This window comes from Xiphias gladius, chromosome 9, assembly GCF_016859285.1.
Source record: "Xiphias gladius isolate SHS-SW01 ecotype Sanya breed wild chromosome 9, ASM1685928v1, whole genome shotgun sequence".
Taxonomy (NCBI): Eukaryota; Metazoa; Chordata; class Actinopteri; order Istiophoriformes; family Xiphiidae; genus Xiphias; species Xiphias gladius.
This window is the reverse complement of record NC_053408.1, coordinates 16699157-16725235: the sequence shown is the minus strand read 5'-3', so window position 1 is coordinate 16725235 and position 26079 is coordinate 16699157. Positions and strand designations below refer to the sequence as shown.

Sequence of the window (26079 nt, the reverse complement as noted above, 5' to 3'; positions counted from 1 at the left end):
GTAAACTGTGGCCACAAAGGGATGAACATGGTCAGCAACAATACTCGGATAGGCTGCGGCATTCAGACCACGACTGATTGTTATTAAAGGGCCCAAGGTGAGCCAAGAAAGAATCCCCCACACCATTACACCACCACCACCAGCCTGGGCTGTTGACACAAGACCGGTAGGGTCCACGGCTTCATGCCGTTGATGCCAAATTCTGACCCGACCATCTGTGTGCCTCAGCAGTAATCCAGATCGGACCAGGCTACTTTTTCCAGTCTTCAACTGTCCAGTCTTCAACTGTCCAGTTTTGGTGAGCCTGTGCCCACTGCAGCCTCAGATTTCTGTTCTTGGCTGACAGGAGTGGAACCAGATGTGGTCTGCTGCTGTTGTAGCTCATCCACCTCCAGCTTCGATGTGTTGCTCATTCTGAGATGCTTTCCTGCTCACCTCAGTTGTAAAGAGCGGTTATCTGAGTAACCGCAGCCTTTCTGTCAGCTCCAACCAGTCTGACCATTCTCCTCTGACCTCTGTCATCAACAAAGCGTTTCTGTCCGAAGAACTGTCCCCCGCTGGATGTTTTTTGCTTTTCAACCCATTCTGAGTAAAACTCTGGAGACTGTTGTGTGAGAAAATCCCAGGAGATCAGCAGTTTCAGAAATCCTCAAACCAGCCAGTCTGACACCAACAACCATGCCACAGTCAAAGTCACTGAGATCACATTAATTCTTTATTCCGATGTTTGATGCAAACGTTAACCGAAGCTCCTGACCTGTATCTGCATGAGATTATGTTATGCACTGCTGCCACATGATTGGCTGAGTGGACCACTGCATGAATAAGCTGCTGTACAGCTGTTCCTAATAAAGTGCTTGGTTTGTGTAGTTTGGCATTTCTGTACGGCAATTTCGTATTACCGCTTGTCCAGCATTTACAGAAATATCGGCCCATAGATCAGCCTGGCTGACTTATCTAATTGAAACCTATTGCATAATAGGAAAAATGTAAAACATTACGATTTTTCCCTGAATCTACAAATACAGAGTGACATTCAAATGTGTGTTAAATGTTCATCCGTTCTCCTGAAGTAAAGATCTAATGTAAATCTGGAAAAAGAGGCAACAATCAAGTATTTTTCCAATGGTACAAACATACTTTATTGTACAATTAATTTATTGGCAAAAAACAATCAGACCACCAAAATAACTTAAAAAAAGAAACTAATGAAAATGGAGCAACAGTTATTTTTGCTTTCTCTCAGCAAGCACCAAAATTGTTAACAAAAGGAACGAAAAAGTGGTCAAAGATTCCATTTGAATACTAAACAAATATTTAAATAGTCTTATTTCCAGTCTCTTTTTAGGAAAAGAAATGATAAAAACAAAACTATTTGTTCAGTTGCCATCAGTTTGTACAGTGATTCAGTATGTTTACAACTATATTCATGTACATGAAACATTTCTTCAAAAGGATGGTATAATATACTCCACGGCCTCCCCGGGGCAAACTGAATGACTGTCTGCAGTGTCTTTTTGCATCACCATAACATCTTTAATACAAAACAAAACATGTTTTATCTAATAATTCCTGTAGCTTCAAGTTTTATTTCCAAAAAATAAAATTAAATAATATATCTATATATAAAAGACAGTTTTTCCTTGTTTTTTCTTATAAAATAAGTCTCAAGATATATTGCCACCTGGTTCTGATGCATTCCCTCCCCATACCCGGCAAGCCCAAACTTTTGAGAAAAATAGTGAGCATGTGAATATTGTGTCTTCAGTCCTCTCAATAAAAAGCTAAATGACCAAATTTAAACTCATTCAGATCACACCCCTAATCAACCCCTGACTCGGCTCTTGGTGCAGGTTTCACGTCTTAAGTTTTGAGATTGTTCAGGTGTGTGACTTGTTGCAATAACCCCACCCTCCCCAAACCTTGTCAAAAATACACAGAAAAAGGCGCATTGGTGCTTGTGACCTACTACACCCCATACTGTACCTTTTAGAAAAAATCTCAATACTGTACAGTAGCTCAGGAGTACTTTTGTAGATATTTTTTTGTTTGTTTTTTTTGTTTGTTTTTTTACAGATACAGCAAATATCCAATCAAAACGAGAGGGGAAACAAAGCAGCAGAAAATAACTTATCTGCTCATAAGGTTTTAAAGTATGTACAGGTTGTTTTTTTTTTGTTGTTTTTTTTTGTTTTGTTTTTTTTACACCTTTCACTTTCATTACAAAAAAACAGTATCTAAGTCCACCATTTCTTACTTTGTACAGTACTAACATTGAATCAAACCTTGTGGCTGAGAGGCAGTCATGAGGATAAGGAACAAAAGGGGAAAGACAGAAAAGACTACTGAAAGGGAAATTTTCGGGGTTGAGGATACAGGCAGGATTTTCTCACACGTCTGCAGCCCAAAAACACAACTTTATCGACCTCTTCTCCATGTCACAGTTCATAAACAAGGTTTTAATATATGTACACGCACAACCTATTTAACATTGGCCAGCCAAAAACAGAGGTACAATACGCCTCCAGCTAGACGATCAGGCATCAACAGTTCATCCCTCCATTTTTTTGGGTTGGGGTCAGGGTAAGGGAGGTGTGCACATTCATAGGAGGACTGAAGATGGAGGGTGGAGAGGTGGCCCATGGGTAAAAAGATCTCTGTCTGCTCTGCAGATCTGGCCACTGTTTGCAGAAAAATATGACCAAAGCCACTGTCAGTGTCACCAGCTCTCCAAAACACTGTTAAGGTTTAAGGTTTTTGCAAACCTACAGACCCTGGCAGAAAAAAAAAAAAAAAAAAAAGAAAAAGAAAAAAAGAAAGCTGTCAAATTCAAACTGCATTTAACGCACCCCTCCACCCACCCATCAAATAAAGTTAATTCTTTGTATGTGAATTGTTGCAGTTGTAAAATGTACATTGCTCTGAAAGAAGACTGTAACGGAAGATATGTTGTTGCTTGTTTTATGATCCACTGAGGGAAAAAAAAAAATTATTCAGAAATAAAATATACTTACTCTCTGCAAAATAGATACAATCATGACTGGGTAGTTGAGGAGGAAAACAAAATAATAAAAAAAAGGTACATCGTGTCAACTCACTTTAATTTTTAGCCACATTTAAAATCTTAAAAATATTCATAAAAAGGCAAAATTCTCAGTCCCCAAAAATATTGTCATAGACTTAAGGAAGAAATATCTTCAACCTGAAACACTGCCCTTCCACCTTTTTGTACACAATTGGCAAAAATATATAGGTATATATTAACAGCAATAACTTACCATTGTTTTAATTTATTCATTTATTGACTTCTAAGATTTATGTTGCATCTCCCATAGGAAGGAAGCTTCAGTTCTTATTTATACATCACAAAAATATTTAAATAAAAAATAAAAACTTCTAAAACCACAAAGCCGTAGTCCCGCCTCGCTCTCCTTTCATGGCAGTTTGTCGTTTGGGGCAACTCGTCAGAGCATCAAGACAGAAAGACAATATGGAGTCAAGGCTACATAAGGTCTAAACTGTTGTGGTTTATGTTCGTTCCCAGCTCCTGGTTGTTGTTGGTGCTGTTGTTATTATTCCCACCCAACATGTCCGACTGTCCCCCCTGTCCACCGTGCATCCCTGTCATCCCACTCAACTGGGACATGATGGAGTTCTGGTCTGAGCTGAACTGACCAGGATCTACAGAACCACCTGGCTGCTGCTGAGACAACACTTGCTGCTGGGGTTGTGGAGGTTGGGGCGGCGCCATGCTGGGGTGATGTTGGTTTAAGTGGCCTGGGTGGGGTGAGCCAGTCTGGGTCTGCGGAGAGATGCGATGAGGTGAGGGCTGGGGCTGAGGTTGGGAGGAGGGCTGCATGCGTGGGGACGGGCTGGAGTGCGGGGGCTGCGACTGCGGTCTTGGTGAGGGCTGAGGTGACCTGACCTGACTACTGAGCGAACCTGCGGGACCATGTCCTCCTTGTCCTTGGAGATGGTGGGGGGACTGAGCCATTTGCTGCTGGGGGCTCATGGGACTGCTGTGCTGAGCTGGAGAGCCCCCACCAAGGTGCTGCTGCTGCAGGAGCCTCTGGTGGATGTTTTGGTGAAGCATGCCTTGGGACGTTTGCGGCAGTGGGGGCCCACCACCCCCTCCGCTAACTCCACCTTGCTGTTGTTGTCCCTGCCCCGGTCCCACTTGTCCAGCCTGAAGCGGAGGTCCTCCTGGTCCCCCGGCACCTCCACCAGGCCCTCCATCTTGTCCTTGAAGCCCACCCATTGAATTTTGCTGCTGCTGTTGCTGCTGTTGCTGCTGCTGCTGCTGCTGCTGCTGCTGCTGCTGCTGCTGCTGCTGCTGCTGCTGTTGCTGCTGCTGCTGTTGCTGCTGCTGCATCTGCAGCTGGATCCTTTGCTGGAGCACTGCAGCTACTTGTGACATGGAGCTGGGGTAGCCCTGCTGCTGGCCTGGCTGTCCTGGCCCACCCTGTGGTCCTCCTTGCTGCTGCTGCTGGGGACCCCCTACTCCCCCACCCCCTGGCTGGGGTTGGGAAGAGGAGGGTATTCCTGGTTGTCCCTGGCCAGGCTGTATGAAGCCTTGCTGGCCTTGCTGCTGCTGCTGGAGTCCTTGAGGATGCTGGAACTGCCCGTGGTTTCCCATCTGCTGCTGCTGTTGCTGCTGCTGCAGGTGTCTTCTCATATACATTTCTCTGAACTGTGTAGTCATGTTGGTCATGTTGCCTTGTTGCCCTGCTTGCATTGCTCCCTGTTGCTGCTGTTGCAATGCAGCCATTTGCTGTTGCTGTAGATTCCCAGGCAACATTGGGCGCTGTTGTTGCTGCTGTTGCAGCTGCTGAAGCTGAGCCATGGTGGGCATATTCCCTCCCCCTGCTCCACCCTGAACCATGTTCATCCCTGGCTGGCCTGCCTGGTTCACATTAACCTGCTGTTGTCCATCCATACTAGCAAGCTGGTTAGCCCCAGGCCCTCCTACACCAGGCAGTCCTCCAGCAGCCCCTTGGAACCTCACACCTCCAGGGCCCCCTTGTGGAGGCCCTCCTGCTCCTCCAGCACCACCCTGATTACCCTGATACCTGGCTGTTCTTTGTCTGATAAAAGCAGCCATAAGGGTTGGGTGGGAACGAAGGATGTTGAGGACTTGCTGCTGTTGATGGGGTGAGCTTGGGGAACGCAGAGTTCGCAGGAGGTCTTGTAGTGCTCCCTGGGGTAGGTTTCCTGATCCTGCTGCACCTGTTATTGGATTCGGTGCCCCTGCTATTACCTGCATCATCCCCCGGTTTACTGGTTGAGGTTGCTGCTGATTCATCGGCTGCTGTTGCTGAGCAGCTGCTGGCTGCTGCTGCGATGCCATGTGACCCATCATGCCAGGCCGTTGTTGAGGGTTCATGGCTGGTCCCCCAGCACCCCACTGCTGGTTTGTTGGCTGAAGTTGTCCACCACCTGCCTGCTGGACTTGCTGGAGCTGCTGCTGAACTTGAGGGGGCAACTGCGACTGAGGGCCACCTTGCTGCATCCCTGCTAGCATTCCCTGTTGCTGTGGGTCTAACATAGTCCTGCCAACAACTCCCTGAGCCTGGGGGGGCATGCCCTGGGCCCCAATATGGGGCATGCCCATCTGGGCCTGGGCGTTCTGGTGGTGAGGATGTGGGGGTATCATGCCCCCCTGTCCCAAGCCACGGATCTGTGCTTGGGCCTGGGCCATCTGTCTCTGGGTCTCTGCTAGGCGCTGGATTTTTAAGGCTGTCTCTACAGCAGCCAAAGGGGGACCTTGCTGTTGGCCTTGCACAGGCATTGACCCCTGGACCTGGTTGGGTTGTTGCTGCGGTGGGGTGGCTGGACCTAGTCCAGGTTTCCCCAGAGACTGGTGGAGAGGAGAGGCTCCAGGTGGTCTGGGGTTGTATGGAGGCAACCCACCAGGATGCTGCTGCTGCTGCTGGAGTTGCTGTACACTGGGAGGCTGCTGCTGAAGCTGAGGCACCATCTGCTGCTGAGGAGAGTTCATCATCCCCCCTCCACCTCCTCCACCCACTGGCTGAAACTGATGAAGATGGTGTTGAGGGGGCATGGCACCACCTTGCTGTTGAACCTGCTGTTGCTGGCCTGGGGTTCCCATTCCTCCCATCCCAACTCCCTGCTGCTGAGTAAGTACAGACATGTTCCCCTGGGTGGGTGTCTGTGGGGTGGGAGGCTGCGTGCCCACAGATGTAGGGGTACCAGGACCAGTTGCTCCATTGTTGGCTCCTGGAGAAGGCAGGCCATTGCCCCCAGGAGCTCCTCCAGGAGTCGGCTGGCCCACTCTCTGCATGCTGGCCATCCTCCTCCTTAGCATCTGCGCTTGCTGGAGCCTGTGCTGCAACTGCTGCTGGCGGAGCTTCTGCTTGATGTTTAGGCAGAACGGGACTGGGCATTTGTTCTCCTGACAGTGCTTAGCGTGATAGCAACACAGCGCGATAAGCTGCTTACAGATGGGGCAGCCACCGTTTGTTTTTCTTTTGCAGCCTTTTGTGTGCTGAACAACACGTTTCATCTTCTGGCAGGACGGCAGAGAGCAGTTTGCGTTTCGACACTGGCAGGCATGGACGAGGGACTGGATGCAGCGCTGGATGCTCAGGCGACGAGAGTCTCCAGGGCTCTGAGTGGTAGCGGCAGCCTGGTTGCTGCTCTCATCATCCAAACCGAGGCCTAATTTCTCCATCTTGTGCTCATGGCCCTTAGTGTTGTAACATGTGATGCAGAGGTCGTAATCCTGTGAGGGATGGCATGGATGCCGGTTAAAAATCTTTAAAAAGTGATATGTAGCAGGTTTTACAGTAACATCATAAATCCTACAACCCACATATTTTTATGTCATTACTTGTTACTTGATGCAAATGAGACCCACTGAAAACAACCCCTTCCCAACTCACCTCACAGACGGTACAGTGGAAACGGGTCTCCACGTGGTGCTTGCACTCATTACAAGTGTAGACAAAGCGATCCTGGCTTTGGTTATGCAACTCCACCAACATGCACATGGAGCTCCATTTCGACCTCCTCAGCGAGCTGAACTCCAGGTGTTTATCCCGAGCCAATGTCAGGAAAGCATCACGGCCATCCATGAGGTCACATGCCATCAGGGGATCCGGGTCTGCAATAGGGGGCAAGGCATTTGCCATGGGGCCTGCGATCAGCCTGATCACAAAGAACACCTAGGACAGGAAAGAAGGGAGAACAGATTGGCACTTTGCTAGAATTCAGAGTAAAATCTGGAAAATATAGTCAATAGCTGAGTTCTCTCATTTTCCAGTCCCCTTATTCCACTCCTACAATAAGTTGCTTTATAAGATACAGCATTTTAGTAAGTAGTTTCCCGTACCTCTTTGTGTTTTTCCATAGTGGCATAGAGTTTCTGTGAAAGGTCATTGGAGACATTGGGCATCCCTGGCTTCTTCTTATTGGCTCGGCTCAGGCTGCTCTTGTTCTTACTTGTCTTCTTGTTGTTCTTCTTCTTCGCATTCTTACTGTCACCTTTTGTATCCTGCACAAAAGAGGAGGGGGACAATCAGTGATCATCTATTCCACAAGCTCATGTAGAAATATATTTATATAGGCTCCTCAGGGCCATATTGATAGATCACAGCATTCTTACGTCAATACTCTCATTGGAAGTGCTGTTCTCCTCTCTTTTCCTCTCCTCCTCCTCCTGCTCCAGCTCTTTGATGCTCTCCTCCAGTACATTGGGCCAAAAGTCACCCTCAAAGTAAGGCAATTCCTTGGCACTGGTCAAACGATCCTCTGTTGCCTGCTTGAAGATATCCTTCAGGGGTACAATGAAATCAAAGTTATTGCATTGATATGGTCCAAATCGCTTGTTACCAGCAGCTATATATATTGTTTGTACACTAATGTTCATCTTTGTAGCTGTGCTGTAGATTTATTATGCAACTTAAACTTAAAAGCACAGAACATCAAACATCAAATTTCAACCCCCCCAAATTGAGGATAACCAACACACAAGAGTAAAAGTTGAATGGTGCCTCTCTACCTTGTAGTCGTGCACTATCCGCTCTGCCACAGCTTTGTCTAACATCTTCTTGTACCATTCCTGAAGGCGTTTGGGCTTTGGAATCTTCTGATCTGCAGGGTGACAGTGGAAGATGTAGTCATCCCCTTCACTAGGTGGGCATGCCCAGATGTGGCCAGTGGTGTAGCTGAGGAGGACAGATGACAGACCATAAACAATTAGCATGATACATTCATAGACTCACAAAAGTAAGCTTTGTGACTAGACAGAATAAAAAAAACGCATTCAGGTGCTTGTTAATGAGGAGCTGATAACTCAAGACCAAAATAAGACTGCTCTTTGAGCAGGAGCACTCACCCCAACTTCTTCACATATTCCAAGTACCCGATGAGGATTTCATGGTAAACTGCTGTTCTAAGAGAGCGAGGCCGGAAGAAGTGTACACTGTCCAGGTAGGAGATATATACTCGCCTGAGTGGGTGAAAGAGAAATATAAATATATCAAAACTGCGGAGGTCTTTTTTTCTGAATAAAAGTCATTCCACTATTAAAGATCAAAAAAGGAGTTGGTAAAATAATGTCTCAAATATGGTGACTTTCTTACCTCTGGTTGGGCTGAGGGCAGTCAGATCCGTACTCTTGTACATGCATACCAAAGAAGCAGACATCTGCTCCGTCAATGTCCTCAAATGCAAAAAGGGCTTTTGTCCTGTATGGGAAAGACTCTGACATCTCTCCACTGTCCACAAATCTGAAGGCAAAACAAGAGTGTGCAAATTTACTGACTGTAAAATAAAACTTAACAGTGTTATTATAGCCAATAACTTGTTACTTTTAACATCAACGACCTCTTTACTAGATAAGAGAACTCTACTAAGTAAACTGTACCAGGAAGTATTTAAGTGTGTGTCACCTTGCTTGTTTCCTAAAATTCTGGCATTCATAATTTTGAAAAATCGGAAATTTCTACAAGCCAAAAGGCCAAAAAAATGTCTTGTGATTAAGTCAGTCTGTTCTACCAGCTTCTGTACAGGAAAAGAAAGATGTTTATGATTAAGTCTGACTGTGTCTACTTCCAGTACCTGGACTTCATGCCTGGTTTAACCTCCACCACTTTATCAGAGACATGGACGACACGAATGAAGACTTCTCCAGACTCTGGGTGGCTCTGACGCTTCAAGAAGTCATTCACCCTTGTCTCCAGGAAACTGCCCAACTTTGTCTGGGGCAACCCTGTGTGGAAGAAGAGCCAGGTAAACCTATTCAATTTTGGTTTAGTTAGTATACTAACAACTGTAAAAACAGCAGGAAGAAATATGACTTAAAGCTATGAGAAACCTGATTCAGAATTTATTTTTGCCATATCTATAGATAGATGAACATGTGACATGCTGTGCAAAGCCATTAAAAAAAAACAAAAACAAAAAAAAACACCAACAAACACCAAACTAGCATGTTAGCGGAAAACTTAAAAAAAAAAAAAATTAGTTTTGTTTGGTATAATTTCTTTTGTTAACTACATATATATACTCTATATATGGAACTATAGTTTTAGACTAGGGTCTTGAGTCAGTAAATGGTGACAGCAGTCTCTTATGAATGGGTCAAATGAGAGCTGAACGCACATTCAGTACACCAGTTTCCTGTATGAAAGGGGTATACAAGTATATAACAGGACATTGGGATAAATTGGTATAGAAGCATTGCCACTTACTTTTGGCAGAATACTTGTTCTCTTTCCTTGTCTTATTTGTCTTTTTTAAGCAGCCATCACACACAAAACTGAGGTACAGCAAATAGAAAAGTGGTTAAGTCATTCGAATTACATTAAAAAAAAAAAATTAAACCATGAGCACGGCTGGAATTAGAGGCTACTTACCCCAATGGCCAGATTGTGTCATTGTGCAGGACACAAATCTGGTGCATCCTGCGCCCACAGTCCATACATTCAACAAGCCTGAAAAAAGAGGGACAGATTTAAATACAAATTACACATTCAAGTCCTTGAAAGAAATTTGGTTCATTGTGCTTTTCTAATGCTAATATATGACATAAGCAGGCTGTTAACTTACAGTTCAGGGTCCAGTGTGTCATTCTTCTTCTTCTCAAACTGATCCTTGTTTATCGATCTGAAATTAAAAGGGATTCTATCAAAAAAAGGAACATCAAGGGGAAATTGTCAAGACACAGTAAGTAAAAGTTTCACATTTATCAGGCTTTAACCCAAAAGGTTTTTCTTTACAATTTCCCCATACTTTTCTTGACTTCAGCATCTTCGGCATGAATCTAAAGACATTTAATGCAGTAGTAATACCACTGTCATTAGGCTATACCATTACACAGCACAACACCAATCTGTGATTGCTCTGAATCCAACTGTGTACTTTAAACATATTGAAATAGAGCAAATTTTTTCAACAAAATTATTTTCTATACAATGCTTCCTAGATTAGTACAGGAATGCTAGTTTTAAGTTTGTCCCCCATTAATTAAAGCGTATCATTGTCACGTTTCTGAAATTATTAGAAACTCTATAAGGGAACATGCTGAGAAACAAACGAACTTAGTAAAATAAGTGATAATGCAGCAATTTTATATCTATTGAAGACAAGTATACAGATGAATACAATTTGAGCGTAAGTAATATAGTCCAGTTGTCTGTATTCACTTTTTATATGGGTATAGATAGATGCCACAGTGATGTCCTGACAAATTTATAGTAACAGCCTGAGATGCTAGCCAAAAAAAGTCACTTGCTAAAATTACGCATGAAAGAGATCCTGGTTAAACCTTTCAAACATGATAAATAACAAAAGGTAGAAAAACCTTTAAAAAAAAGTTCAACTAATATTATCTTGGCTGAAAGGTGACTGGAGCTAATTCATTTATGAAAAGTCATGTTTAAAATGTCAATATGAACACTTCTCCTCAAATAGATTTTTTATGTGGTGTAACCTTCCTTGTAAAAAAAAAAGTAACACTTACGCCTGTGGCTGGGTGGGATCGTCACCCAGGGAAACAGTCTCCCCCTGGATCTCGTTGAAACACTTCTCACAGAAGTGGTACCTGTCAGCAAGAAGCCCAAATTTTGGTGAACTACACCGTTCCCCACAGCACAGTCAATCACAGACAGCGCATGGGAGGGCAGTCACCAAATGGTACAGGACATGGGCAAGGCAGGGTGCCACAAGCGGAGCAAGCAGGAAGTAGGAGCGCAGGACAGCAGGAAGTCGTCATCGCAACAGCCAGTCATGATTTTGAGGGGTGAGGGTGAGGGGATGGGGGGATGGGTTTGGAGGTGCATGGTGGGTCAAGGCAAAAGCAAGCCAATGTTGATATCACAGCCATTGGAAGGGAGGACAGACAAGTCATATGGACCAGGAACAAGACGAGACGAACATCCAAGACAACATACAGCAGAGAGCCGAGGCAAAGCACAGATTAGCAATTTGGACATGACAGGATGAGCAACAACAACCACCATCACAGCTAACAGAGCAGAAGCAGAATCAGGGGGAGCTAAACGGGAGAAGGGAACTGGAGCAGGAAGTTGTAGCACAGGACATAATACAGACAGTGAACAGATATGAACAAATAAGCACAGACAACTGCTCAGCTGTCTATTCAAGCAATCCATTTTAAAGTCTGTCCTTTCACATTCCAGGAAGGTTTTTATTGATGTATTCAAAGACTGAGGGCAGGAAGAATAAAAAAAGAAGTAATGTGAACTTTAGATAATTACTAGGCACAGGTCAACATGTTGGAATAAGCAGCAACACATCATTTTGCATTATTGCTGCTTCTTCCTCAAGAAAATGCCCATTTACTGTGTGGTAATGGAGTGGTCAAAAGATGAACACCTCAAATAGCACCAGAGAAAGAAGACATTTTCTTTGCTTTGTCTGTACAGCTTCTTCTGTACCCACCGACAAATACTTTTTCAAACATTCTGTGTTGAACTGCTATTTAAATGTGTGTCATATAACAACAAACAAATTAAAGAATGTGAGAAGAGGACAGACTGTTAAAATGCCAGTGCATTAAGAACCACATGAAGGTATAAAAACGGCGAACATGAAGTGAAGGGAAGCATTTAGGGAAAAAAAATTTAATCAGATGAACACTATGATAAAAATGCTAAAAACTACCTCATGTTATCTTACAGAGCACAACTCAATTCAACATATACTTTTTATAGGTAGTCTGTTTAAATCATTTCTGATTAACCATTACTATTATCCCTCCCTGTTTTACTAACCACCCTCCTATTACATGGTTGTTTCCCTCCCTCCATACCTGTTCTGGTAGCTGAAGTAAGCAGCGTCTCGGGGAATAGTGCATAGCTGCTTTCCATAGCAGCACAGTGTCTGAGGAGAGAACTCCAACTGAAGGACAGAAACAAAAACATAGGATAAGAAGATATTTATCTCTTGCCCACCAACAATAGTAACTTCAGCGACACCCAACTTGGCTAATCCAGGGTAAACACACTGAATAAGAAAAAGATATTACTGGGCCCCCAGTGTCAGTTTACAGTAACTGGTACTGCATTTAATAGAAATGGAGTGAACTCAAAGTGAAACAAACATGGCTTCTCCAACAAGACTTGTAGTATATGAACCTCCTGTTTAATCATTTTGTGACAATTTGATTATACCATGTTATCAGTGATCATCCAAATAAATGATTTCAAGAGAAATTTTAATACTTAATGTTCATTTATTGACCAATGTAATGACATACAAAAAATTAAATATCATATAATTAAAAACATTGCAAGTCCTACTGTGTGAGATGAACCAACATCCACATTGCAGCTGTAAAAACACCACAGTGGAGCTGAACTGAGCTCATTTCTGGTTTGCTTTCTTTTCTAAAAAGTAATTGCAGCTACTGTCAAGTGCAACTTTGTTTTGTCTCATTGTCAGAAGTCAACCTTTCAGCCAGCGTCTCATAATAAGGGCCAATCTGTTTTGTTATTTGTCTGCAAAACCAAAAATAGCAGAGTCTAATGAGAGCTGAAATGCGATATGGCGGTGGTATGCCCAAGGCCAAATTTAGCTATGAACCCACTTCACTGCTTCCATTTTCAGATGTGAATGAGGAGAGTTAATTTCTGCATCTGAAACATACTCAAAGCATTCATATACACCACCTTATCTATGCGTATTTTTGGTGCAGACATATTTTCAACCTACATCTAAAAGATTAGTGTAATTACACACACCTTTACACATTTTTTAGGAAGGTTCCATTCACCTTTTGATAAGAGTCACGGGCCAAGGGTACCAAGAACTACAACTCTCCTGGTTTCAAACTTTCAAATGCTTTACTTCTCAGCAGCAAGTGTCATGTTGTATAGAGGCAAGCCAGCCTATGACAAATACTAAGATAACATTAAAAAAAAAAAAAAAAAAAAATCAATCCAACATTTCTTCTTACCCTCACGCATCTTAACTTCAACAGTTTCTCTTTGACTTTTACAATAAAATCACCCCTCAGCAACATTTCCACCCATTTAGCTAAATATCCTCACCTTCCTGCCACAACAGTAGCCAAGGCTCTGCATGACAGGGTCAATCTCCTGCTCAAAAACCTCAGCCAGCTTGGAACAGTATTTGTACACTCGGGATGTTTTGCGGTTGTACAGCCACGCGTTGTTGAACATCAGCCAAATGTCATCCACGTACTGCCAGGGATCCTGGTACTGACCTACAACCAAAACAGAAAGCATAGGATAATGGAGTGAGAAGACTTTGCAAACTAATGCTAGTTGCCTAACTGGAGAATCTCCTATAAAACAGACAATAAAAATGGGATCAGCTAGTAATCAGATGTACTGTTTCCAACCATGTAAAAAGCCAAAGAATTCATTTTAAACCTGCACATCATGTGAAATAAAAAAATCTGAATTTCTGTTTGTAGTCCTTACTTGTAAACAAATTAACTTGAACAAATCTTTCCACAATTTGATTCTTCTCGGAAAGAAACAAAGGCAGGTTTCCTGTGGTCCACTGTGTTTTCCCAGAAACGTTGTAATATTTAGCAACAAGTACTAACCAGTGTCCAGCTTTCGCTTGATAGTTGATAAGTCCATGGGGTTCTTCACAATGTCAAAGTAGTCCTGCAAGAACAATGTATAAGTGTCAAGGTTGAGCAGATAAAACCTATGTCAAAGTTTTTCTGATCAGTCAAGAAATAGTAAATCTCATCTCAAGTTCAAGTTCTTAAGTCCCAAACACAGACAAGGACAGTGCAGTTCATACATGGCAAAGGAAACTAGATTACATACAGGTATGCACAGCAGTTGTGGGTCAACAGGCATTCTGAAGGGCAGAGACTCTGGATCTTGTCTGTAGAGAGATTCGAGAGTAGGCATCAGGGCCTGACGAAGCTCCTCTGGCTTGAAGACTGGGAGGAAAGTAAGATCAGAGAGTAGATTGCGATCAAAGAGCAATCCAAAAGTTTGTATTTTTCAAATCAATTTCACACTGCTTCAATTAATCCTTTGGATTCCATGACAAAAAAAGGAAAAAACAACCCAATTTAGAATAACAACAATATACAATGAAATGTAAAAGAATTGCATCTGTGATTAAGAAATTCGAGTTTCTTGTAAAAAATTAAGTCCTCCTTACTCTTCTTTTTCACTGGGGCCTGTGGTACAGATGCCTCTGATGTCTCCTCTTCCTCTTTCACCTCCTTCTTCACCTCCGGTTTCCTGTCTTCCGTCTTGACACTGGATGCCAGCACTGTTGTTGATGTATCCATGGGAACACCTTTACCCCCTTCTCCAGAACAGTCCTCTCTTTTCAGCTCTGATTTCACAGGCTTTTCCTCCGTTTTGAGGTTGCTCAGCTTCCCTCCTTTGGAGCAGCTGCCGGCGTCACTCTCCTCCTCCTCATCCTGCTGCTTGACCTCCATCTTGGGGTCAAGGTTGGCGGCTGAGGTGTCCGACTGTGGCTGCTGGGAGGAAGTGTCCAGGCTGCTGACAGAGGCTGGAGTCAGGGCCTGACTGTCTGCTGGGAATGAACCCTTTTGGGACAACTAGGGAGCGACACAGAAACAAACTCAGGAGCATGGAAACAGTGAATATGACATAGTGATACATGAAGTGAACAAACAATTAAATGACAGGGCACACTAAAGAAATGAAGGTCCTAAATAGCTCAAAATGTAAAGCACGGTACACAAAACCCCCCAAAACCCAAACCCAAAACCCAGTTTATGAATTGGAAGTGGTAAAACTGCTTGATCTCATGATTAAGGCTGATACGTGATATATAGGAAAGCAGGAGTTAATAATCATGAAGGACATGAGTTACTGCTAAAGGATCAATGGAATCTGTAGAATAAGGTGAACTGGTCCAAAAGGTATGATGCTAAATCAGACTGACCGGAGTGCGCGGCAGCTGAGCACCATGCGGCGTTGAGCTGGAGGCCAGTCCAGGGTGAGATGGAGTGGTCGAACCAGCTGACCCTATATGCTGCTGTTGGAGGGACTTGTTAGAGCCTGGGCCCTGGCCAAGCTGGTTTTGCTGGGGGGCTTGAGGTGGAGCCAGCTGTGGTGCATTAGGGGTGTGTGGCTGAGGGGTCTGGGACCCAGCTAGTCTGGGGGGTGTTTGGTGAGGGGTAGGGGATCGGCTGTGAGCAGGGGAGGGCGAGCTGCCACGCATGGCTCCCAAATGGGGGATGGAGTTGGGTTGCTGGTTCGTGTTAGATGGAGTCATTGAGGAAGGCGGGGCTCCAACAGCTGAGTTGGGACCTCCGCCACCCACGCTTTGGGGACCCATTGGCCCCACTGTAGAAACACCACTGGGACCGCCAGCTGAACCTGGTTGCGCTAGAGGACTAGCAACTGGAAGAGAAGGAGGAGTGCCAATCTGCGTCTGTGGACAGACAAGGATGAGGGTAAAGAGAAGGGTGATGGATGGAAGGGATACACAGAAGTAGGGTCAATAAAAAGGTATAACTCAAGAGGAACATTAAGCATGTATGACATGAGGTCATTCTTAGGTGTAGCTCTACAAATTCAAAATTTGCATTTTGCAAACTGGGATGTTATGACTTCATAACATTATTGCCCGAGGAGGAGAAGTTATCAGTAGTTTAATTTTAGGCATGTTTCACTGCAGGATCCTTTCTTTGAAATCAGAAACATTTTAGGAACCCTGCATTTCTAAATTAAATTCCTGAGCAATAGCTCCTGCCCCAAAAAGTCACTGCTAGTACTCACCGATAGCCAAAAAAAAAAACAAAACTATTGGGGTGTGTGGTACTGTACCACTGACTGGTCAAATACTTGCATTTCACACTACTTTACACTAGACTTACTTTTCTGTTACACTGTTCCTGTATAATTAGAATATATTTTCTCTCATATAAAATGAATGAGAAAAATAATACCATACAATTTGTGCTTCAAAATCAACTTCTGTCCCTAGTAAAGACTTTAGTGTACCTTGTTAAACATCTGATAACTCCAGGGCACCTTACCTGCGCCATGCCTGTCTGTACTCCGGGCTGGGTCATCCCAGGCTGAGCTGTACCAACACCTGGTCCTGAGCCAGGAAATTGTCCCTGGGACAGATACTGGCTCTGTATCTGATTGACATTGGGCTGTCCCATCCTGGATCCAACCATTCCCATCTACAGTTGTAAAAGAGTACGGGCAGGGTTCTTAAAAACATTGTTCAACTTTGTCTGCTGAAAAGTTTGAATGGTTTAAGCAGAATTTTTGTAACTTAATTCGTAACAATTAATTTTCCCCCCATTTAAATTGTGTTTTGATATGCAACAAAAAACAAACAAACAAACAAAGAAACAAACAAACAAACAAAGAAACAAAAAAAAAAACTAAGTGATACATGGTGTGTTCAGTACTGACCTGGTTGCCAGATGCTCCCATGGGGAGAGGAGGCGTAGACCTCTGGCCCATAGACTGCATCCCTATCTGATTGAACTGATTCATACCTGAAAAACCACGAAGACTGTTTTGATAAGACATATAACATTTCAAGTGGAAACTACAACACATTTTGTGTTTGGGTTGCTAAATCGCTACCATACATGTACTGTAAAAAGTGTGTCCCACACACAATGAAGTGTCAAAACCATGGCAAAAAATATCAAACATCTAGTCTATTACAAGAAAACCATTCCTATGAAAAGTTTTCTGTTTATTTGACTTAAATTGTCCTGGTCCCCTGCAATCTTTACCTGGGCCTTGCATCCTGTTGACTATCTGATTTGGTCCAGCTGGTCGCACCATAGATGAGTCAGGGAGGGGACCGTCTATAAAAACAGTAGCAGGAGATTAAGAAAATCAGGCTGTCATCTGTGCAAATGATAGAAGGAGAGGTGGAACTGCCCTAACCAAGCATTTGTAGAGAGGTCTGTACAAAATCTGGACTGTTTCATCCTTTTTTTCTGTTTGATTGGTCAGGAAAGATCATTGGCATTAGGACTCGTGTGGCTCCAAATGAATTAGCACAGACACCTGGAAATGCAGTTCGAATCTCTTTTAAAACATCTGTGGGACAGTTCATCAATGATGTGTGAATAATCTGAACCAATTCAAGAAAAAAAAAAAAAAAAAAAAAAAAAAAAACAGTATCCCATGACTATGAGGGGACTGACAGAAGCTACTCTATTAGGAAGAGTTAACATTAAAAAATAAATGGTGAAAAACACTGGACAAGGTAAAATGCATGGCAAAAAGTAAGAGGAAAGAAAGGGAAGTGGGAATGGGATTCACATTAACTCCCCTTCTCAGTTATAAAATTTTCCAACCAGGTAGGATAATAGGTTACCAAAACTGTCCAATGAACAAGCTACATGAAAGTCTGCCAAACGTAGCAAAAGAGGAAATCAAGATGATACCAAAATACTGCAGTGACAAATATGCAGTCACAAATCGTAGCTTGTATTAAATCCAATGCAGGAGTTGAGATACAAAACAATGCTAAAATGTCACAATGTCGCATTCCGTCGGATTAAATTATCATTCACATGAATGCGTGCTGCCCAGCATAACATTAGCTCATCCAAGTCTACATATGCTGCATGTCCACTCACTTGGAGGCAGTCCAGTGGGAGGCTGACCCATGCTGGCAGGCCCGAGGCCCAGACCCTGCTTCTGGAGCCGTGTCCTCCTCTTCTCCTCCAGCTCCTTCTGAATCTTATAGATCTTCTCTGCTAGCAGGTGATAGTACTCAGCCTGTCAAAAAGAGGGTATAAAAAGGAAAATGGGACCAAAGGGGTTAAACCTCCCAAAGAATATAAGACAGTAAAATATCTGAACATGGAGGAGCAGTATAAAAAAACAACAGTACTGCTTGAATACCTACTGCTGGGAACTAATGATGTTTTTTAACAAATAATGAAAGACGACAAGTAAGTAACAGGATAACATATAGGGCAGGTCATAAGTCATGACGCCCCCAGAATTAGAACCCAGGTCCTTTGGTGTGACAAACCTTTGCTTTATCAGCTGCAGTAAACTTAGTACATAATCTGGTAATTCACCAGTCAGGCTCAGATGCTTTGGGTTTGCAGCCACATCCCACAATGGCATATGAGCTGTGAAATTTTTAACTTTTGAAACCAACCTATAACTGACAGAATGACTTAGCAGCCAGCAATAGCCGCCAAATGACAGGCTTCCCAAAAATCTCCCCCTTTCTGAGCAACGCAATGAGCTAAAAAAGAGAGCAACTTACTCTACTGTTGGCTGACTCATACATGTCTCCCTCAACTTTTCTGGCATAGGCCACCAGGTTCTCCATTCGACGGTCCTTGAGGGCAGCAGGATCTGGAGTTGGAAAAATGGCCTGAACACTGTGGATGAGAGAACAGAGAGGGAAAGGAAAAGGAGGAGAAAAGGGGGAAATAGGTGAAGAATTATGTAATTGTGAATTCCTGTCTCAGTCAAAGACTTGCTTAAACACAACATTTCGTTTGTATTTATAAAAAGGCATTTAAAGCCTAAACATAGTCGCTTCGGGGCCTTTCTGTGTGGGTATCTGTGTTGTAACTGTGCTAGTTGCTCTACTACAAGAGATTCTACCTGGTGTGCACGCATGTGAAGTGCCAATACACAGTCATAGCCCTAGTGTTTATTGTGGTTAAGTTAACGTTACTGCTCTTCAGCACTGAATATCTTGTTGAGCTCTGAATATAGCACAGTTATCGGCGGGGCTATGTGCTGTGTTTACTGCGACAGAAGAGGAATAAATCTCTTGTTGACTTACAACGCATAACTAGCTTTCTAATGTTACAAGCAGCTATGTGCAAGAGGCACAAAATGGGGCTGCGACCCCCCCCCCCCCAACAATATACAGAATATGTGCAATCACCTGTATTGCCATGATATGCCAGCAAGAATGTAATTATGTGTACAGTGCAAAAAATAATTTAGTGTAGAGTTCTTCTTTAGTACTTACAGTTTGTGTACCAAGTGGTTTCGTAGGTCCTGCGTGATGTCCTCATGCCAGCTTTTCCTCATGCCTGTGGCAGAGGGAGGGGCTGCTGTGGGCAAGGAGCCGACCCCACCAGCATCATTCATCAGACTGGGAGAGAGGGATGGGTATAATTGTATAATTTATAATTATAATTTTTTTAATGATTAACATTGTAAAAACATAGATGTTTGCCCTGGTCTGATGAAGATTTTAATGAAATGGTGGAAATGGGTGGTAAGTGCTTCTAATCAAGCCATCCGCCAAATGTCATGTTATGGTGTTTTTGGTCCTTCTCACCCTTGGTTGTTCACATTCAGGTGCATCATGGTATCCTGTAGCAGGTTGGCTTGTTGGTTCTGAGGTGGAGCTCCCACACCTCCATTGACTCCCATAGGATTTGCACCTACACATATAAAAAAGGACAGAATATCATAAGTTTTCATTCCTTGTGTTCCCTTACCAATAAAAACGCAGTTATATACCTCGCATTTGGACATATAAACTACCTGGAATCAAAAGCATATTCTTGAGGTGCTGATCAGACTGTATAAATGCGGCTCTTTTATTTATTTTTTTTAAACTCATGTCCTTTGAAAGCTGCTTTTTGTAGGCACTTTTCAAAGTTGACAATAAGTAACTACTTAACTAACTAACTAACTAACTAACTACTTAAGTAACTACTGAAAGGCCACTTGAAGCATCTTATTCTCTAAGTAATTCTCTACTTCTGAAATCTGAAAGTCTTTTTGAGCTCTCGTCTGGACTCTGAAAAAGTGCTACGCTTTCAGTGCTATCAGGAACGGTGAACAGTATGTCTTTCTACTGAAAATACCTGAAGAGGCAAACAAGTCAAAACACAAACTAACTCACCCATTGGATTCAAAGGTCTCATGCCAGCCTGGCCTTGCATGCCTTGGTTGGGCATACTGGGCTGGGCAGTCTGAGCTTGGATCTGGTTGCCCTGGTAAGTGAGGCCCAGAGCTGCATAAGCTCTTTCTATGGAGCTGGGGTCAATCTGGCTCGGCGGGTTGAGGTTGGGAGCACTGGGTTGGCCACCAGGTACGGCCCCAAGAGAGCTGCCCAAACCTGCACCGGCCCCACCAAGTAGGGCTGTAAGAACATAACAAGAAGAGAGAAGAGGGTTAATAATACATCTGATTTTTTCAAAAATATATAAAAAACTTAATCTTAAGAAACCCTGTGACTCAATATTTATGCAAAACTCAGAAAAAAATCATGGTGCAAATCATACTATCATTTAGTACACTATAGATTATGTTTAGCTTACTAATACTGCCCAAAATCACATTAAATTAGTAGAATTGATGATAATATAACAATGACACAATATGATAATATCATTAAGATGTAGAGCGAAGAGTAAACAATAGGAATGTACAAGTATAACATTGTTTGGTCAGATACAGACACTCACACTGCGGGTTCCTCTTGTCCCCAGCATTCTTCAGTGGCAAACAGACAGGACAGTCATGTCGTGTGCAGTTCTTCCAATGAGAGATGATCTGCCTTGATGATGCACAGTGAGCAACTGAGGATGAAAAAGGGCAGAAAGACAGGAAGTGTTGGGAGACACAGAGGTATATGATTGGAGGGGAACGAGGCAGAAGAACAAAGAATGAATCAAAGTGAGGTAAAAAAAAAAAAAAAAAAAAAAAAAGATTCAAGGAAATTAGAGATGCTTGGCTGAAAACTTATGAAAGTTGACCTTAAAAATAAGGCTGGTGTTGTTTTATGGTTTTTATTAGTATACCAGAAACTATAAAATCTACTAGCCAAAAAAAATGATGTAGCTTCTGCGTCCTGTGCACCTGCTATGCCGTTGCATTGGGTGACACATGCCTTCAGTAGGAGGAACACAGGCAGTGTAGTTAAATTCACTCAGTTTGGCTTCAAAGCAGTGTAAACACTAAACCTCATCCCTGAGCATACATAGCGACCCCTGCCCAACACAGAGCTACTCTATAGAAAGTAATCACAGTGTTGTTTTAGAATAAACCACACTGGTCATGTCCTCTGTACTGAAAGAATATGTCAACTGATACAACAATATGTATAAGTATTTTTTTGACAACGACTGAGTTCTATAGCAACAAGGTACCAGCAATATTAAAGTGGGTCAACACAGGCAACATTTGTTAAATGGATGAATACAGGGTGATTGTGATCTTACAGGGTAAAATGACTGCAACTGTATGTCAAACACAGGGACACATCATAGTCCACGAGCATGTAGTATCCCTTCTACTCACCCTGACAGGACTTGCCAGCCTGGCAGTGAGTCATGTGGTTGAGAACGTTCTTCATAGTGCGGCAGTGGGGCAGGTTACACTGTCGGACTTCACCGTTGGCCTGTTCTCTCCGTTGGCACTTGTGTGCATGAAGCAGGAGTACCAGTTGCTGCTGGATTAGCTTGCGCTTCTCAGGGTCAGCTGTGGGTGGTGCACCAGCTGCAGCAGATGCTGCAGAAACCTGTGTTCCAGGACCCACTAGACCTGCCTGAGTGTTGGGCACCATCCCTGGGGCCCCTCCCACAGGTGCACCAGAGGGGACGCCGACGCCTGACTGTGATTGCTGGGAGCCCTGGTAAGTAAAGTGTGTGCGCGTGTGGGGGGGGTAAGAACATGTGAGACATGGATGAGAGGAGAGAAGTAAACAATCAGGGAAAGTTGAGTAAGAAGCAATGAGGGAGTAAGAAGGCAAGAGGAGGAAAAGAATAAGAAGAGGGATGGGTGGTGAATTAACAGTAAGAGGAGTTTAAAAAGGAGATTCGGTCAAATGAAAGGAAACGCAATAAATGGCAGTGGAAAGGTGGGAGTTGTGGTTGGAGGGAAGTGGTGAGAGATGAGGTGATACTTAAATTACATTCTTGTATCTGCCAAACATTTTTATGGCCAGTTTGTATTTGCTCCTTACCATAGCAGCCATTCCTTGCATTGGCTGGTTCTTCTTGTCCACACTGAACTGGGCCAGGCTGTTGGCCATGGGACCTTTGTTCTGGAGCTGAGGGCCCAGCCCTGCGCCTCCCAGACCTTGATTCCCCTGCCCTGCATACGGACCTCCAAAAGGGCCTCCTGGGTTCCCCATCATCCCCATCTAGGAGAAAAAAAGGAAAACAAGAAAAGACAGAGATAAATTAGTATAAATGATGAAGAGACATGAAGAGTAAAAAAGAGAGTGACATCAGACAAAATAAGAAGACAATTAACTAGTTAGTTGCAACCACATTTCACCTATCTTATTAGTGAAGGCATTTGAACTGTACATGTAACATTATTTTGTACTCTGGCAGTTTGCATCCACAACCGAAGCTGTAACAGTACTCAGCAGAGTGTGACAGCAATCTGACAGGAAGAGTTTCCCTTTTTCTTCCTTTACACTGAAGGGGTTATTTGAACTTAAAAAAACAAAACAAAAAATAACACTGATTAACTCTTCATCAGTATCCCTGTCTCTTTCTTCCTCTCCTTATTTGTTCCATCACCTTTTACAAGCTCTGGTGCATTTTTTTTTTTTTTTTTTTAAATAATTACACTAGGGTATGCCTTACCTGGACACCCTCTCACTGCTTTTGATCTCTACAGCTAAATCAAACATCACTGTCTCCAACACATTCATTGAGCAGCAGCCTGCGACTGCAACATTTTTACTTTCACTCCCGTGGGATTGTCAGTCACACAAGCAGAGATTTTTTTGCCGCTTCAACTACAAGCATAAGTGTGCTGTGCATTGCTCATTGGTGTTGAAATACATAGATATGGTTACGGACCCAAAGTGCTACTTTGGCACACAAAACTGTAGCCTGCTGTAAAATAGCTTAAGTTAAAGGAAAAACAAGAGCATCATAGAATTTGTGAATAGGTTTTCCTCATGAGCTTTTGGTCATATGGTCCTTACCTACAGCAAATCGTCAATCATGCAAAAATTAGCTACCACAAACTCTACTTACTAATCGATGAAATGTAAGTAATTATGCCTTCAATAATTATACACCTCAGCTTCGCTAAATTAGTCCATGTTTATGATTCAAAAGTTATGGTTTTGGATCGTAACAAAAAGATTTTCGAGTATTAAATGGGAGATAATGTGAGTTCCGATTGAGGAGAACAACACTGAGCATGCATGCACTTTGCACCAAATATGACAATTACAACTTTCTTGTTCCATATAAATTCCATCAAATGTTCTAAAGTGAATGAAATGGTTGATATGGAACATTAAACTATAATAACAGGAAAAGAACAACATGTCTATAACCCTACCTTGTTCAATGCTCCAGGCTGCTGGCCCCTCATCCCGGCCTGGCCCCCAGCTCCCTGCTGTTGGGTCTCAGCCAACAGGTGGCTGTTGCCACCCATCCCCTGATTCCCAAAGCCCATCCTGGGGGAGCCATTCATCACCTGGTTCCCAATCATTCCTGGCTGCTGCTGTCCATTATTGCCTTTCTGCTGTGCTCCCATCATGGCCCTGTTCATGCCATCCATCATTCCAGCTGCAGCATTCTGTTGCTGCTGCATCATGCTGGCTTGCTGTTGAGGGGAGAGGTGCTGCTGCTGCCCCTGGCCCATCATTTGCTGAGATCCCTGGCCAGGGGATGCTTTCATGTTTGCCAAGTGTTGCCCCATGGCATTGGGGCCTCCTGGGCTGCCCATGGCTCCTTGGTGCCCTTGTTGGGTTGAGGTGGGTGCCCCTGAGCGCAAAAGCTCGGACAGCTGTTTGTGCTTGGCCACTGCATCCTGGCCTCCGCCAACACCCCCAGGACCCCCTCCAGGGCCAAGCCCAAGACCCATTCCACCTGCCCCTCCACTGCCTCCTCCGGGCCCCAGCCCTGCAGCTCCTCCTCCCAGGGTGGTGTGCAGCTGGTTGAGGTCCCCACCATTGACCAGGCCCGGTTCATTAGAGCTGATGAGCTCGTCTGGGAGATCATGCTCCAAGTCAAACAGTGAGCTGAAATCTGAAATGGAGAAGAAATGCAAAGTTTAGGAGGGGGGAGACAATGAGATGAGAGACAACAGGGAAAGGGTGAGAGGAGGACAATAAGGGCCACAGCCATGTTAAGCTGGTATAATCCTTCATTTTTCAGCATGACTGAGTGAAAATGCAATTGCATGCTTGACATTAAAAACTGATAAAAGCTGTTTAGAGGTGTATGACCAATTTTCTCCCTTCAGAAATTAATAACATGTCATCAAGCAAAACACGACTTCGCACAAAACTACTGTTGAAATGCAGAGGAACTTGTGTATGTGTGTACGTGCGTGTGTGTTTCTGAAGTTGCGTGCACAAACATATGCAATCATACTTGGCTACCAGGTCTGCCCGCACACAGATCCCTGCCCAGTAAAGTGATTGAACATATAGCAAAGACAGATTTGTACAGACAATGTGATGAATGGACCATTTCAATGAAGTAACACTACAAAATGGAGACAAGTTGTTAGCGACACACATTCAATTTTTCGCAGTTCGTATTCACTGAGTTCAAATGCACATAGCTTAGCCAATCAAGAAAGATAAACAATGAACATCATGTATCTTTAAGATAGACATCAAGACTAAAAACCACACACGCACAAATTTCGCAAACAGAATCTAATTTAGTACTGATTTCTGTTCTTCCATTAATCAGTTTGTTTTTTCTTTTGTAACACATACTGTGTGACTCACCCAGCAAACATTAAGACTTCAGTTGTTCAAGTCCTTTTTCAAGTTGTAAGCATAGGTTACAAGACATTTACTCATTACAGATGACCAAAGTGAAATGCGGTTTTTTCTGTTTCATATAGCTACAGACTGAATATTTTGGGTTATCTGTGACACTCTGTAGTGTCACAAATAATCTTAGAAGACAATAAATTTTGGTGCAAAAAAATTGCATTCACATATAAAGATCATTTCCTTGACAGCACTGCACTGATCCTCGAAATATATCATGCAAAGAAACGTAAATGTGTGCACCGTCTGGGGGATTTAATCGTAAAAGTCATTTTCCACAGATGCTGGCTGCCACCGACAACCTGCTAAGTATACAGCCTAAGATGCAGCTGTTCATTGTAAAATGATTGAGTTAATAGTTATGTGATGAAATTTGGGTGACTATTTCGTGCTTGGAGCAGTATTTGCTTGCTAACTTGACTCGCAGGTTAATATCGCAGTGGCTGGACATGGCGCTGTCCATGCTCCACAGTTTTGTTCTCAGGCCACTATTCCAGCTGCTGCCACACGCCGTACACACACGCGCGCGCGCACACACACACACGCACACACACACACACACACACACACACACGAGCTCCTCTTCACGTCCGACACACACACTAACTACTAACAGGCTAACATTAGCAAGCTAAGACATAAACAGAAGAGTCATCCTGCGTCTTCTTCCTCTTTCAAGTAAACCCAAGACGCCGAAAAATAACAAACTTAACGAATAACTACGTAACAAATGATATCATTAAACAATACTTACCATTTCCATCGCTGGCGAATACGGAAAGTGCCGGAGAGGAGAGTTTAGGCCTCTTGGCTGAAGGCGGGCCAGAGTCCAGAACGTTCTCGGCCATATTTTTTCGAAATAAAAATATATAAAGTATCCACAAT

The 26079-nt window shown here is 43.4% G+C and overlaps 1 protein-coding gene across 4 annotated transcripts; it reads right to left on the bottom strand.

Annotated features, from left to right (window-relative positions):
• Positions 1 to 1151: 1151 nt before the first annotated feature.
• LOC120794208 (histone acetyltransferase p300-like) lies at positions 1152 to 26067 on the bottom strand. 4 transcript variants are annotated; one of them, XM_040135028.1, is made up of 31 exons: positions 25949 to 26067; positions 23742 to 24433; positions 22396 to 22575; positions 21732 to 22062; positions 20891 to 21010; positions 20332 to 20571; positions 19759 to 19864; positions 19444 to 19569; positions 18721 to 18838; positions 18077 to 18218; positions 17219 to 17293; positions 16887 to 16972; positions 16496 to 16648; positions 15397 to 15888; positions 14638 to 15046; positions 14292 to 14410; positions 14060 to 14123; positions 13536 to 13711; positions 12296 to 12384; positions 10985 to 11095; positions 10072 to 10128; positions 9879 to 9956; positions 9714 to 9781; positions 9082 to 9232; positions 8604 to 8750; positions 8357 to 8470; positions 8021 to 8186; positions 7625 to 7792; positions 7352 to 7513; positions 6903 to 7184; positions 1152 to 6742 (listed from the first exon to the last, which is right to left on the bottom strand). In XM_040135028.1, exons 1-31 carry the CDS (start codon positions 26040 to 26042, stop codon positions 3503 to 3505), a joined length of 8556 nt encoding a protein of 2851 aa, XP_039990962.1. In that variant the 5' UTR covers positions 26043 to 26067; the 3' UTR covers positions 1152 to 3502. The 4 variants fall into 4 exon arrangements, with proteins under 4 accessions (XP_039990962.1, XP_039990964.1, XP_039990963.1 ...); XM_040135030.1 differs by having other exon boundaries at positions 10985 to 11065; XM_040135029.1 differs by having other exon boundaries at positions 20897 to 21010.
• Between the last annotated feature and the right edge of the window lie 12 nt (positions 26068 to 26079).

Coding starts and splice junctions, on each gene's coding strand:
- LOC120794208 (XM_040135028.1), bottom strand. CDS start 26,042: ATGGCCGAGAACGTTCTGGACTCTGGCCCGCCTTCAGCCAAGAGGCCT. Junction 20,572..20,890: donor GAGGAACCCGCAGTGTGAGT/GTCTGTATCTGA, acceptor ATGTTCTTACAG/CCCTACTTGGTGGGGCCGGT. Junction 7,185..7,351: donor CTATGGAAAAACACAAAGAG/GTACGGGAAACT, acceptor TTCCTGTCCTAG/GTGTTCTTTGTGATCAGGCT.